The sequence below is a fragment of the Phocoena phocoena genome, chromosome 3 (assembly GCF_963924675.1).
Source record: "Phocoena phocoena chromosome 3, mPhoPho1.1, whole genome shotgun sequence".
Taxonomy (NCBI): domain Eukaryota; kingdom Metazoa; phylum Chordata; class Mammalia; order Artiodactyla; family Phocoenidae; genus Phocoena; species Phocoena phocoena.
In genome coordinates, this window is record NC_089221.1 from 36355296 (window position 1) to 36369982 (window position 14687).

Sequence of the window (14687 nt, forward strand, 5' to 3'; positions counted from 1 at the left end):
TTGAAGGTCTTAAGATACAACACTTGGAAATCTATGACCAATCTATGAAATCTTGGCCAAGTTGTCAAGAAAAGGACTTTGGGTGTGGCAGGCCATCAAAGTGTCTAGTGTAGGATTGTTTTTCAAAATAGTTAATTACTTCTGTCTTCCTTAAAGGTAAAGACCAGGAGACCATAAACCTGAGAGGGTTAGTTAGATGAGTGGGGTTAGCCTGTTGAGTGGCCTTTCAATGTATTTTTCCCTAAGAATAAAGTAAGCTAGTTATAGGCCTTGAAGAGAGCTATTTGGTTAAATAAAATATTTAGGATTTTCGGGAGAGTGGATATAAAAATTTCCAGTCATCTTATCAAAAAAAGTCTAAAAATTACGAGTATGAATCAGGAACATCATTTTGAACAGCAACCTCTATGTGCACTATATTTTGAACAGACTGCCCATTTCTGTTTTCTGAACGGTATTATTAAAACACTGACTTTTGGTGGTGTTATTTACCAAATTTTTTTTTTTTTTGTCTTTGTTGTAGGAATTCCATATAAGCAACTGACTATTGGGGTCCCCAAAGAGATTTTCCAAAATGAGAAGCGAGTGGCATTGTCTCCTGCTGGCGTCCAGGCCTTGGTCAAGCAGGGTTTTAATATTGTTGTGGAGTCGGGTGCTGGCGAAGCTTCCAAGTTCTCAGATGACCACTACAGAGCAGCGGGTGCCCAGATCCAAGGGGCGAAGGAAGTGCTGGCTTCTGATTTGGTGGTCAAAGTAATTATTCTTTTCCCCCTTCCATTTATGGCATGCTGACTTTTCTAAATCTTCTTGTAGAAAGTTTAAATTACCTCTTCTATGCTTATAGTTTTCCATACTTTCAAATGATGCTTTTTTTCTCAAAGAAATGGTTGCATGTTGTGAATATTCTTCATGTTCTAGTAGAACTTTTATCAGGCAATGTGACCTATATTTAACCATGAGAAAAGAAGAAGTGATCTTCCTTTTTACATTTGCTATGTGGAAATGCCCTTCTTATTGCCTAGGGAAAATTTGCAGTGCATGGTTCCTATATGTCCACAATACCTTCAGGTGAGTGTTTAACTGCTTCTAGAATGGAAAGGAGGCATGGAACTCCTCCTGGGACCGAATGTAGAATGATCTTCTGATACCTTGAAGGAATAGTGATTTAACTGACGTAGGTACTATTTCTAGAGAGGGAGGACTATTCTGGAAAAAGCAATGTTACAAATAAAAAAGCAATTTTACAAATAAAATCTTAAGTAAAAAATCATGTAGAGAAAAGAGAGACTGTATCTGAACGTTAACTGAAATCCTAAGCCTTCTGTAACCAAGGCAAGTAAGGAAGTATGGATTAAATAAGCATGATTATCTGGTTAAAACAAACTGCTTACTTTTTCAGGATAGACCCGCTTTTTTCCTACATTAATTTCTAAGGGGAACTCAGTTGCGTCGGTTTTTTTACATACAGTCCACTGAATAACTTGATAGGGTCTTAAATCATGTTTTTTGCAGAGACACAAAACTTTTCTTCTATAGAAAATTAATAACAATATGATATGGAGATAAATAGTAATTCAGTTTAAGTTTTTAAGTGTTTAGGTATACTGATACTTGGTAATGTAACTTGGTATAATAAAAGAGCTTAGAGAAAATAGAAAAATGAGTATAATCCATTGTAATGTATGTTATAGGGACCAAAACCTTTTGAGATGTCACACAAAAAAGGATTAGTAGGGTGCACATAAGTTTTAGAAATGCTCTGTGGTGTTCCTTTTAGGGATTCACAATGTGTATGAGCATGTTAAATGCACTGAGAAATCCTATAATAGAAAAAGTTAAGTAACCTTATACTTGTACTGATAAACTACTTGATCTTAGGGTCTCTTTTTTGAGTCAAGTCTATTAATATCCTGAGGAACTAGAGACCCAAAAAGCACCTTCAGGGAAACGTTCTAGTGGCTTAACTCGCTCAAGATGTCAACAGTCTCAGCTGAGCATTTGATAGGGGCCAGGAGAATTAATTCAAAGTTGTCCTCTAATTTTTATTAAATCTATATTATAGATTCTCACTGAGGAAAAATAGACCTTGTCAGAGAGTCTTAATTAAAGTCCAGAACCTAAAATCACATGCATCACCAGATCAACAACTGAAATGGGAATAACAGATAAAGGTGTCTCATAGGTAAATTGAGATGAAATGCTGTGAAATGACAGTATTGACCCAGTGTTTGTGTTTCCTTTTAAAACATAAGTCTCAGAGCTGTTTTTCTTTTTCTGTGCTTACTAGCCTAAAAGCACTATTGCTGCAAATTGGGAGCTAATGAAATCATATACTTTAAGATTGATTTTAAACAGGGATGTGAAACACATTTTAAAACACCTTTTTAAATGGAATTTTTAAAAAGTTGGCTTGAAAAAGTGGACGGTTGAAACTTCCAAGCATATGCAGTGTGTGTTCATTGACTGATACTTAACAATATATTGTAGCTTTTTGCTTAAACCCAATTCAGTAAGGCTACTAGTTTGAGTTGTGTTCATCTATAAATATTCTTCTGGAATTTTAAGGTGACATAAATTGATACATATTACCATGGATATTTTAGTTTATGTTGTTCTTAACTTCTCACCACTCCAAATGTTTGTGCTTGCCAAAATTAACAAGAGTTGAATCTTTGAACACACAACAAAAACTTCCTGCCTGTTTATTCTAATATGTCTTAATTTTACCAGAGTAATAGATTTTGGGAGAACAGGTTTGTTGTAGAACCTACATATTTTTTTACTGCTCTACCTGTCATCATCAAACCTGTCCCAACACTATTTCCAGGTATGTGTACTCCTTACTCAGGACCAGGTCATAGGTTCAGTGAGATGATAGGTGGCATAGATCGTTGTGTGCTTTATTTTGTTTAGGAATTGAGTCAGAAATTTATTGCTGAGAGATTACTTCTGGAGTGTTATTTCAATCATGGCATATTATTTTAATTGTTTTGTTTACTTAAAAATATTATAGAGGCATTTACATTTTTAATTGGTGATGACTTTTTTTCTTAGGTGCGAGCCCCTATGCTTAACCCAACGTTAGGTGTTCATGAAGCTGACCTTTTAAAAACATCGGGAACACTGATTAGTTTTATTTACCCAACCCAAAATCCAGACTTGCTAAATAAACTTTCCAAAAGGAAAACTACAGTTCTGGCGATGGACCAGGTTCCAAGAGTCACAATTGCTCAGGGATACGATGCGCTAAGCTCCATGGCCAACATTGCTGGGTAGGTTGATTCTTTTCCATTCCAGCTGAACAAAAGCACAATGGTACTATAGAAACACTCTCACTGTAGCTCTTCTCTCTCACAATGATTTTACTTGTAATGATTGTTGGAGATTGCAGCCTTCTGAGAGTGCACTTAAATTATTTTGAAGACTTGTATTGTTTCACAGTCATCAGTGGGAAATGGCTCTTCACTTTGCATGCTATTGTACACTACTTTTTAATCTTCATGGGGAGAAGGGAAGTGGTATTTCCTTCCACCAAAGGAAATGACTTTTTGTTTTTAATGAAATGCAATATCTTAATATCTGTTTTCATGAAAAACTGTATGGTAAGTAAACCATAGTGTTAGTAATTTCTAATTATCCAAAAACCTTAATATAGTAAACTCATATTTTACTGAAGTCGATAGCAAGGGTAGTTAGTGATAACAATTTAGAACAAATGATTTAAAATTCACATAGATCTAGTACTGTTTTTTAGACTGTTAGTCATAAAGGATGAGAAAGGGAAAGGGTGCAATGTAGAAAGTCTTATTTTTAGTTTACTAATTATAAGGCTTCTGAGTCTATGCTAAGAAAGTACTTCTGACTTCCGAATACATAATGTCCCAAATTTTGTTCTTTGGAATTTATCTGTACTTTAACAGGGATACACTGTATTTCATGTGTGTGTGTATATATGTGTATATTTTTGTATGTATTAGGTTGAAATTACTGTTTTTTTCCTCAGTTTTATTACAGTATGACTGACATAGAACATTGTATAAGTTTAAGGTGTAAACAATGATTTGCTATATATATATATATATATATATATATATAGTGAAATTATTACCACAATAAGTTTAGTTAACATAAATCGCTGTTGTCATAGGGTCAGAAATGGTTGGATATTAGCAGTTTCATATGGTTCAATCTAATATATACATATTGGTAGATTTACCATTTTAATGAGCTTTTACATAGGTAAATTTATAAAATATTTAATGAATAGGGAAAATGCGTGCGCTTGAGGCAGTTTCATCTGGTGTCAAAACCCATATTGGTAACTGAGGGCTAACTATGGCCAAGATGGCAGTAAACTTCATTCGCCCACCAGCACTAATTCATTCCCCATTGATTGCCTGGACCACTGTGTATAAAAGAATTCCAAGGCCCAATCAGCTCAGAGGAATGTGGCTCTGAGTAACCCTGCCTGCCACGGGGCAGGGATAGGAATAGCTATGTGAGTGCAGTGTATTGCTGACTCTGCCTGGAGAGTGGGAAAAATCTGGAAGTCAGATGATGCTTATGAAATCAGCTCGTCTAAGAAGCCTGTTGAATTAGATTTTAACCATGAAAACTATTAGTAGTGACAACTTGCTAATACGAATGAGGCACCGACAAATGAAAATGTTTAAAAAATAAAACGGCGCATGAAAAAAGACTAACCTGAATAGACTCTTAAAGCTAACACATGAACTGAAAGTTTTCTTAGGTTTCATATCTTAGATGTAGCATATCAAATGTGCCACAGATTCCACTTTGGGTTTCAACTTGTTCACATTTGATATAAATGAGATGCAGTAAACAAAAAGGACAAGTTAACAACACATTTTGTTGTCCTTATGTAATATGGCAAATGGTTGGTTTGAAGATATATCTTGTGATGTGAATTAATACTAAGGGACAAAATAAACTTTTGTCATATTTCTTTAGTTTCTGGAAGAGTTATGCAATATGGGACTTAAAATTTTATATAGGAAATGTACAACGTAAAGTTTTAAGGGTGCTGTTGATTTTTGTCATGTGAAATGCACATGTGTGAAAGCTTATCCCCACCAGTAGCTCTAGATCAGTGGTTTTCTGCTGCAGAATCTTTTGAGCGTATGAAGCAGTATAAACAAATCCAATAAGAACAGAGTTGTCTTCATTGAATTGAGGGATGGAAGGGTGTCTAGAAACATTCTCTCTCTGTTCTCCATCCCAGCCACAATGGCCCCAGAGTTGGCTGAAATTTGAACTTTTGGGGATCCAGGGACACAGTTTAAAGAATCGCTGTCTTACGTCCTGAGCTGGTATATGCAAAAGGCATAGTTTGAGATGAATCACCTAGTATACTTACCCATACAATGTGTGATAAATCATTATCTAACTCACACACGCAGCTGTATTACCGTGAAGACACCCTCCTTCTAGTTCCCTGATGTTCATTCTGAGCCTTTTTGCCTTCATCAAAAACAGGCCCACTTTTATCACCTTTTCCCACTATCAACGTTTTCTTATACATTTCCTGTGTAATCAGTCTCGTTTTTGTTTTTTTCCAGTATAACAACTGAATCTTTTAAAACGTTAATTCCAAAATTAATTCCTTATAGTGGCCTTTGAATCTTTATCATGTTTGCTCTCTGAATATTTCTATCACTTGGATTCAAAACTAACAAATAATGTAATCATTAAAATATTTTTCTGCTCTAATATGATTTAACTTAAAGTAATAGTGGTAACTGTTCCATGCTTTTGCATTAATTATTATATCAAGTATTATTTTACAAAAATATGACCAGGGAAAGGGTTTTTTTGTCAACTAGCAGGTGGATCTTATCATTATAATATTTGCATTATGATATTAATCTTTGTATCATAATGTTAAGGTAGACTGTGTGTTACTGAGAGTGCAAAAGTGCCTTTTAAGTATAAAATAATAGAATGAAATTAATGTAATAGGAAATGAAATTAGTGTAATAAAAATATCCTATTAAAGAAAAGGTGGTATAAATTACTAGTTTTTGATACATAGAGCATTTCTTTAGCTAAAAACATATTTACCAAGCACTTACTGTAACAGGTTTTATGATAAGGGCTTTACCTGCATTATCTCATTTAGTCCTCACAACACTAAGAGACTCTTTTTGTTCCCATTTTAGAGATGAGAAAACCAAGGATTAGAGAACTAAAGAAATTTGCCCAAGGTCACAAAGCTAGTTAGTGATAGAACTTGGACTTGAACTGAGGTCACTCTATCTCAAAATCCCATGGTTTCAATCATTAGAGATCAAGGGAAGTGTTTTTTGTTGTGAGGTTGGAATTTTATTATGTACAAGCATATAGCCAATCCATTTTTTTTAATTTGAAAGATTTTTTTCCTCTATTATATAAAGATTACACAGTCAACAAGGAAAATTTGAATGATAAAGTAAAACAGAAAGTTTGAAGTATCTGTAGTCCCAGCTGCCAAAGAAAACCATTGTTAGCATTTTCTTGTCTTCCCTTCATTTTTTTTTTATCCCAACTGAGCTTCTGTAGTGCTCATTACAAAGAGGTCAGAGAGCGTCACGGGTAAGAGTGTGCCTCTGTAGGCAACATGCCAGGGTCAGACGTCTGGCTCTGCCATTTACTAGCTGAGAGACCTCAGTCAAGTCTCTTCACCTCTGTGTGTCTGTTTCCTCACCTATAAAATGAAGATAATAGTTATACTTATCCATAGAATTGTTGTGAAGATTAGGAGTAAGCATATATACAGCACTTAGAACAGTTTTTGACAGATAGTAGTCACTATAAAAATGTTAACTATTATTCTTTAATAATTTCTCCTATATAAACTTAAGTTCTTTAATTTTATAGAATTATTTATCCATTTATTTTTCTATTTTCTTAAGCTACAAGGCTGTTGTACTAGCAGCAAATCATTTTGGACGTTTTTTTACTGGTCAGATCACAGCTGCTGGAAAAGTTCCTCCAGCTAAGGTAGGTAAAACTTTAATGTTTCTTCATACTATGAATTAGGCAAGGGTATTGTAGTTTTTTTTTTTTTTTTTTTTTTTTTTTTTGCGGTACGCGGGCCTCTCACTGTTGTGGCCTCTCCCGTTGCGGAGCACAGGCTCCAGACACACAGGCTCAGCAGCCATGGCTCACGGGCCCAGCCGCTCCGCGGCATGTGGGATCTTCCCGGACCAGGGCACGAACCCTTGTCCCCTGCATTGGCAGGCGGACTCTCAACCACTGCACCACCAGGGAAGCCCGGTATTGTAGTTTTTAAATAGTTATTTAAAAATTTTTTGTTTGCAAATTATGATGTTCATGTCATATACAAATATATGGCAGAGCCTCAAAGCTACTTAAGGTTACTTGAAAACAACGAATTTTGACATTTCTGGAAGTTCAATTTTTTTTTCCTGTTTTTCACTTTCTAACTTGAATTCTTAAAGGGATTTTGGATGACTTGTTTATTAGTAATTGTTTAAAAAGCCTCGTGATACATTCAGCAAATTCTCAGCTTCCCAATGATTGTGACACATTGGCTCAGGAAAGACTTGGTTTTCTCACTTTTTGCCAAATTTTGGGTCAAGAGGACAGGAAATAGTAGGTGGTATAATCAGGGTGTTTGGCAGGGGGAAAGGGTGCAGTTTCTTTAATCTATATTGAGAGCAGAGAAGAGCAGTTGATGAGAGGTGGTGGTGCCTAGGTGAAAGAATTGATTATGCTGTGAGCCTTCGAGGCCACGGACCCTAAATAATAGTGTAAGCCTTTCAGCAAAGTATAGGAAACAGGACCTTAAATGTTGTCATCTATCTGCAGAGTATACTCTGTAGGGTACAGGTTTACTTGGTGCTTCCTACTCTTAATTACTTTGTTATATCAACCCAGAGCTCTCACACAAAATAAATCTCCTAGAAAAAATGAAAAAAAGATAATAGCAGCTTTGAGAAATCTAGTTATACATGGCTTTAAAAACAGACCAGGTGAAGATGGTGGCACGCGGTTCAAGTGGAGGCCAGAAAACTTAACAAGAGAGTATGAGCAAACAGCAAGAGGTGTGATACGTAAAGTGATTACATCTGACTTCTTTCTCAGGGTCGTAAGAAAAGGTCTGACCCTCATGGTGGCCAGAAGTTGGCTGCTGTTCTTAGACTGGCTGAATGCTTTGATGCACAAATCCACTGCTCAGTTTTGGTTAGAATCTGTCTGGAAGGTGAGAGGAAAGCTGTTAATATAAGGGATTAAAAAGTGAAACAGAAGACAAGAGGTGTAAAGGAAGGAGAATCAGTCAGCTTTTAAAAGGTGGAAAAGTGACTCTCTTTACTGAAAATTTAAATTGCAGTTTAAGGGATTTTAGTTACATGTCAGAAACACTTTCCTGATATTGAAGAATTGGACAATAGATGGACTTATCAAGGTAGATTGCTTAGGGACTTCCCTGGCAGTCCAGTGGTTAAGACTCCGTGCTTCCACTGCAGGGGGCGTGGGTTTGATCCCTGGTTGGGGAACTAAGATCCCGCATGCTGTGCAACACAGCCAAAAAAAAGTAGCTTGCATAATATTTTATTTGGGTTTCCTTTAAACATGGAGTGTTCTTACATGTCTAGAATGAGCTAAAATCAATCGGTTGATGGCTTTTGATGTGCCAGGCACTGTTCTAGTAGCTGGGGATATGGCATGAACAAGGCAAAAAAATCCCTGCCACAGAAATTTACACATAGTAGGGACCACAGCGAAGAGATAAATAAACCATCAAACACATATGGGATATCATTTTAGATATAAAAGAAAGGAACAGCATGATATGGTGGTGAGTCATAGGAGCAAGCTACTGTAGTTAGGGTGATGGGGAAGGCGCCTCTGACATTTGATTGGGACCTAAAGGATGGGAAGAAAGAAAGCGGGGTTCAGGATTCTAGGCCAAGGGAATAGCACACATAAAGGTGCCGTGATGGGAAGGAATTCAGTGCTTCTAGGAGAGTAAAGAAGGCCATGGTCTTCGAGTGTGGTGAGCAAGGTGGAGAGTGATCTGAGATGATGTTGGAAAGGTAGGCCAGGGCTGGATGATGTGGAGCCTTTCTTATAGGTCATGTTACACAGTTCAGATCCTCTTTTTTAAAAAAAATTATTTATTTATTTGTTTATTTATTTATTTATTTGTTTATTTATTTATTTATGGCTGTGTTGGGTCTTCATTGCTGTGCACGGGCTTTTCTCTAGTTGTGGCAGGCGGGGGCTACTCTTCATTGCGGTGCGCAGGCTTCTCATTGTGGTGGCTTCTCCTGTTGCAGAGCACTGGCTCTAGGCGCGTGGGCTTCAGTAGTTGTGGCACATGAGCTCCGTAGTTGTGGCTCGCAGGCTCTAAAGCGCAGGCTCAGTAGTTGTGGCACACGGGCTTAGTTGCCCTGCGGCACATAGGATCTTCCCAGACCAGGGCTCGAACCTGTGTCCCCTGCACTGGCAGGCAGATTCTTAACCACTGGGCCACCAGGAAAGTCCCAGATCCTCTTGCAGATGCGGGAATGTCTGATTTAGGACTGTTTAGGAAAAACTCCACTCTTGCTCCTGTGTCTCTCCTTAACTTTCATATAGAACACTTCACTTCTGATACTTCCAGTCACCAAATGTGTGGGGATCTTCCCCACACCAAGTAATTCTGTGACACCAGCTGGGTGCCCTACAATTTCACTTAATTCTGAAACTATCTGTGTGGAGATAGCATCAGATCTCACAGGTTAAGGACTCAGGCCCACAGGACTGTCCCCACCCCCCTTCAGATGCCAGTCACAAGTCTAGGTTGTCACCTGTGCTTCTGACAGGTTGGCCGTAAGTCAGAAGTTCCCACAACCCGCCTTGGGTTCAGTTAATTTGCTAGAGGTGCTCCCAGAACTCAGGAAAACAATTTATTTCCTATTTACCAGTTTATCATGAAGGACTATGATAAAGGATGCAGATGAACATCCTGTTGAGAGAGATGACTAGGGAAAGGTACGTGGGATGGGGTGTGGGGCTTCCGTGCCCTCTTTGGACACCATTCCTGGAAGCTTCCGGAACCTCCTGGAACCCTGTACTTTTGTGATTTTTATGGCGCTTCATAACGTAGGCATGATGGATCATTAACTCCATTTCCAGCCCCTCTTCCCTTTTTTTTTTTTTTTTTTTTTTTTTAATTTATTTTTATTTTTTTTGCGGTACGTGGGCCTCTCACTGTTGTGGCTTCTCCCGTTGCGGAGCACAGGCTCTGGACGCGCAGGCTCAGCGGCCATGGCTCACGGGCCCAGCTGCTCTGCGGCATGTGGGATCCTCCCGGACCGGGGCACGATCCTGTGTCCCCTGCATCGGCAGGCGGACTCTCAACCACTGCGCCACCAGGGAAGCCCCCCTCTTCCCTTTTTGAAGAATGGATTCTGTGTCTTAAATCATGGGGTCTTCTGTTATTTCTTTTCTTTTTTTTTTTTTTTTGCGGTACGCGGGCCTCTCCCTGTTGTGGCTTCTCCCGTTGCGGAGCACAGACTCTGGACGCGCAGGCTCAGCGGCCATGGCTCATGGGCCCAGCTGCTCCGCGGCATGTGGGATCTTCCCGGACCGGGGCACGAACCCGTGTCCCCTGCATCAGCAGGCGGACTCTCAACCACTGCGCCACCAGGGAAGCCCCATTTTCTTTCTTTCTTTTTTTTTTTTTTTGCTGTTATTTCTTGATTCAGGATAACTTGGCCCAGTCCTATGACTTTTACTTATTTTCATTTCATTTTTTTTTTTTTAGTGGTGGTGGGGCTTCAGTGTGTGGAGTGGGGATTGGTGCCTTGGAGCCCAGCAGCGTCTTGTTCCCTCTGGTCCCTCTTTGTCCCCCTTTCTTGTAGACCCCCCCAGAGAAAGCATTTACATTAAGATCAATTCACATAATCTCTGAGACACTGCCCAGGGGTCACCAGAGCACAGTTCCACTAGCCTAGTCTTCTTAAAGAGGCAGAAGAAGTGGGCGTGATGGGTGGGTGGGAATTTATAAACTTCTCAGTTTCTGTGGGTGGCCTTTTTTTTTTTTTGACTATGAAGTATAATAGGTCTTTTCTCTGGAAGGCCCATTCCAGATGACATTGTTCTTAGTTTGTTTCTTAGAAGGCGGAGAGACTCTTGTTTCTGAGGAATTCTGTGATTTTCTTGGCTCTGATCCTTCCTTGGTTAGGGAGATTAGTTACATTGCTTCAGATTTCAGGTGCAGTTCATTGAAAGTGGATCAAAATTAGGTGGTTGGTCACCTGCTGTTCCTTTAGAAGCTCAAAATAGGAGTAGGTGTTTCACCAAAGTTGTACCCGTCTTTGAAACTTATTTTTTTTTTTTTTAAACCCTCACCACTCATTCAGCCATCTTATTTATTTATTTATTTATTTATTTATTTATTTATTTGCGGTACGCGGGCCTCTCACTGCTGTGGCCTCTCCCGTTGCGGAGCACAGGCTCCGGACACGCAGGCTCAGCGGGCCATGGCTCGTGGGCCCAACCACTCCGCAGCACGTGGGATCTTCCCGGACCGGGGCACGAACCCGTGTCCCCTGCATCGGCAGGCGGACTCTCAACCACTGCGCCACCAGGGAAGCCCCTGAAACTTATTTTGATATTTTGTGAACATAGAAAACCTTAAAATTTGAGAGGGGAGAGGGAGCTAGAATACTATAATATATAGTATTAGTAGAAGTGACTTTGATAGTGTGGGAAAGAACCTGTCAGTCTTTAACATACGTAACACTGATGGTGCTGTATGTAGCTTTTACACTGAGATGCTGAGTGTCACACTAGTTTTAGTGAAGTTTTTGGCCTTTGCCATCAGCTTTAAAAAACTTTTTAAAACAGTGGTGGTCCGGGGGAATTCCCTGGTGGTCCAGTGGTTAAGAATCCGCCTTCCAAAAAAAAAAGAATCCACCTTCCAACGCAAGGGACTTGGGGGTTCGATCCCTGGTTGGGGAACTAAGATCCCACATGCCGCGGGGCAGCCAAGACCCCGCGCGGCAACTACTGAGCCGGCGAGCCACATCTAGAGAACCCGTGTGCTGCAAATACGGAGCCTGCCCGCCACAACTAGAGAGAAGCCCCTGCGCTGCAACAAAGAGCCTGTGAGCTGCAACAAAAGGTTCCACATGCCGCAAGGAAGATCCCGTGTGCTGCAACTAAGAAAGAAAAAACCCGAAAAACAGTGGTGGTCCAGGTACAGAGTAGCCTATCCACACAGTACATTTATTCAGGGCTGATCACCAGCACCACCTGTTGTATTACTGCGTGCTGACTGTGTACCCGGCCCTGAGAGTTACTAGCGGATGATTTTACATAATCAGTTGATCATGAACTTTATTTAAAACATACGGGTTCTGCCTTCTTTCCTAGATTCTGATAGTCGGTGGCGGTGTGGCAGGGCTGGCCTCTGCAGGTGCAGCGAAGTCGATGGGTGCGATTGTTCGGGGATTTGACACAAGGTGAGGGCTTTACCAGTGATTGCTGTGAAGGTAAAAACGTTTTGTTTTAGGTGGATGTTATGCTTTCCTTTTGCAAATTGAAGTAGCACGCTGAAACTGGTCTGTAAGCTCTTTTCATTTAAAAATGTATCCATTTGTTCAAAGTTAACTCAAAGTGAAAATGTATTACTCAGTGGCAAAAAAAATTTAAGGACTCAGGCCCAGTACAGCAGAAATAATTTTTAAAAGTTGCAAATGAACCGCTCACACTCAGTCTTGTATTTTCATGTAGATTAGCAATGGGACCAGAGTTCTCTGCATCCTGACTTTCTAACATGTTGCTCTGCTGTGTTTTATTTCTGCTCAGAATGTGTTTAGTCACTAGGTAGGGCATGAACAAAGATGTTTGTGAGTGTGAAGAAGGGGAGTAGTATGGGAGACATCTTGGAGAGCAGACTGGGGTGGCGGGGTGAGGGATGTGCTGGGCATCCAACAGACGGAAGCAGATAAAGCTGCTTGGGCAGCAGTAGAGCCGCCAGGTGAAAGTACTTGATTATGTTCATTGCATATTTCTTTAAAGCAGACATATCATCATTTTCCTGGAATTTCTTTAAAGAGAAGTTCAATTAAAATTGTTCTTCATTTCAGAAGATACTAGCTTTTATTACGTGCTTATTGAGTATTGTTATCATTTATGTGTTCTAATACTTTTTTAAGGTTGAAACATGTAGTTAGTTATTATCAGTTGAAGTCAGCAGAGGAAAAATACCATTGCTAATCGTGAATATAGAATAATGAAAAAGAAATGCAACCATTCAAAGTTAAAAAGAATATGACATTTCAGAGTAAAGACTGTTCCAATAGAATATGGCTTACAGGGCTTACCGGGAGTTTAGAGGGGTGATGTGCTGATAAAATGCTGTCTTGCTGAAATGAGAAAAGGCATTTCTGAAGTAACCAGGACACAAGCCAGGGATAGCCACAGTTAAGCATGTCATTAGTCCTAGCTTTTAATTTTTAATGTTTGCAGATGTGAAGTTATTGAAGACCCCCCAAATCTGGCAAAAGTAGGCTGTTCAAGTTTTCATTGTAGTGGAGAATACTATTAAAGTGGAAGTGTATATATTTGACTTGGAGATGATGTGAAACTCAGTGTTGAGTTAACTACTGAGAATTTATAAAAGTTATGTTGATGTCTTTGGTTTAGATTATGTAGAGAGTAGACAGCTAGAATATAGCTGTTGCTTAACTTCAATTTTATTTACAGTTTATTAAGATAAGTATACAGTGAAGAAAGATGTGGCTGATCGGATGTAATGCTTTTCTTATAATTATAGCTCATTAGTTAATCTAATCACTATCTTGAGACTGGGGGTTAGTATCATGTTATAAATATGAAATCTAAATATATTGGAAAACACACTTGATTATAAATTCTTGTTGGAAAACTGAATGGTGTTATTTTCAGTTAAACGTCCTAAAAACTTAAGGACAACTCATTGCCTAGCGATATTATATGGGTGTGATTTTCTAAATTCTTTCAGACAATAACTAGGAAATTCCACTCACTGCCTATTGTCTCTATTACAAAGTTTATAAAGTCTTTACTTTCCTTTTTTGGTGTGTATTCCAAAAAGCTTTATTTGCAAAAGCAATTGGCCGGTCAAGAGCTTTAGTTTTCAGATACCTGTACTAAATGCTTACTCTCTTCCAGGCATTGTGCTCTATGCTTTATTTTATTTGTTCTTTATTGTAAGTATATGAAATAGGAATAAATAACCCTATTTTACATAATGTTAAAAGAAATATAAATCAGTTTAATAACTTATCCAGTTTACTTTCTTTCTGATTGTAAAAATGCTTATTCTCCCAATTCAGAAAAATATAAAAAAGTACAAAAAGTGAAAATAAAATACCCTACAACCCTGCTAGAGATAACTATTAACATTTTACTATATATGTTCCCTTTTCTACACATTAATTAAAAATGTAATTTTACTAATAGTACTACTTAACTTACTTTTTTACTTTTTTTTAACTTAGCAGTAGGTCATGAAGCTCTTTACTTATCTGCAAATATATTTAATGGCTGCACAAGATTCATGGTATAGAAATACAGTGACTTGGGGCTTCCCTGGTGGCGCAGTGGTTAAGAGTCCGCCTGCCAGTGCAGGGAACACGGGTTTGATCCGTGTCCAGGAAGATCCTACATGCTGCGGAGCAACTAAGCCC

The 14687-nt window shown here is 38.8% G+C and overlaps 1 protein-coding gene across 1 annotated transcript in view; it reads left to right on the plus strand.

The window, feature by feature from the left end:
• The window catches only part of NNT (nicotinamide nucleotide transhydrogenase), an 86588-nt gene that overhangs the window by 4707 nt on the left and 67194 nt on the right, over positions 1-14687 (plus strand). The window contains exons 2-5 of the mRNA XM_065875565.1: positions 524-753; positions 3055-3272; positions 6912-6999; positions 12388-12476. Coding sequence (XP_065731637.1) covers positions 524-753; positions 3055-3272; positions 6912-6999; positions 12388-12476 — 625 coding nt within the window. The remainder of the gene's footprint in view (positions 1-523; positions 754-3054; positions 3273-6911; positions 7000-12387; positions 12477-14687) is intronic.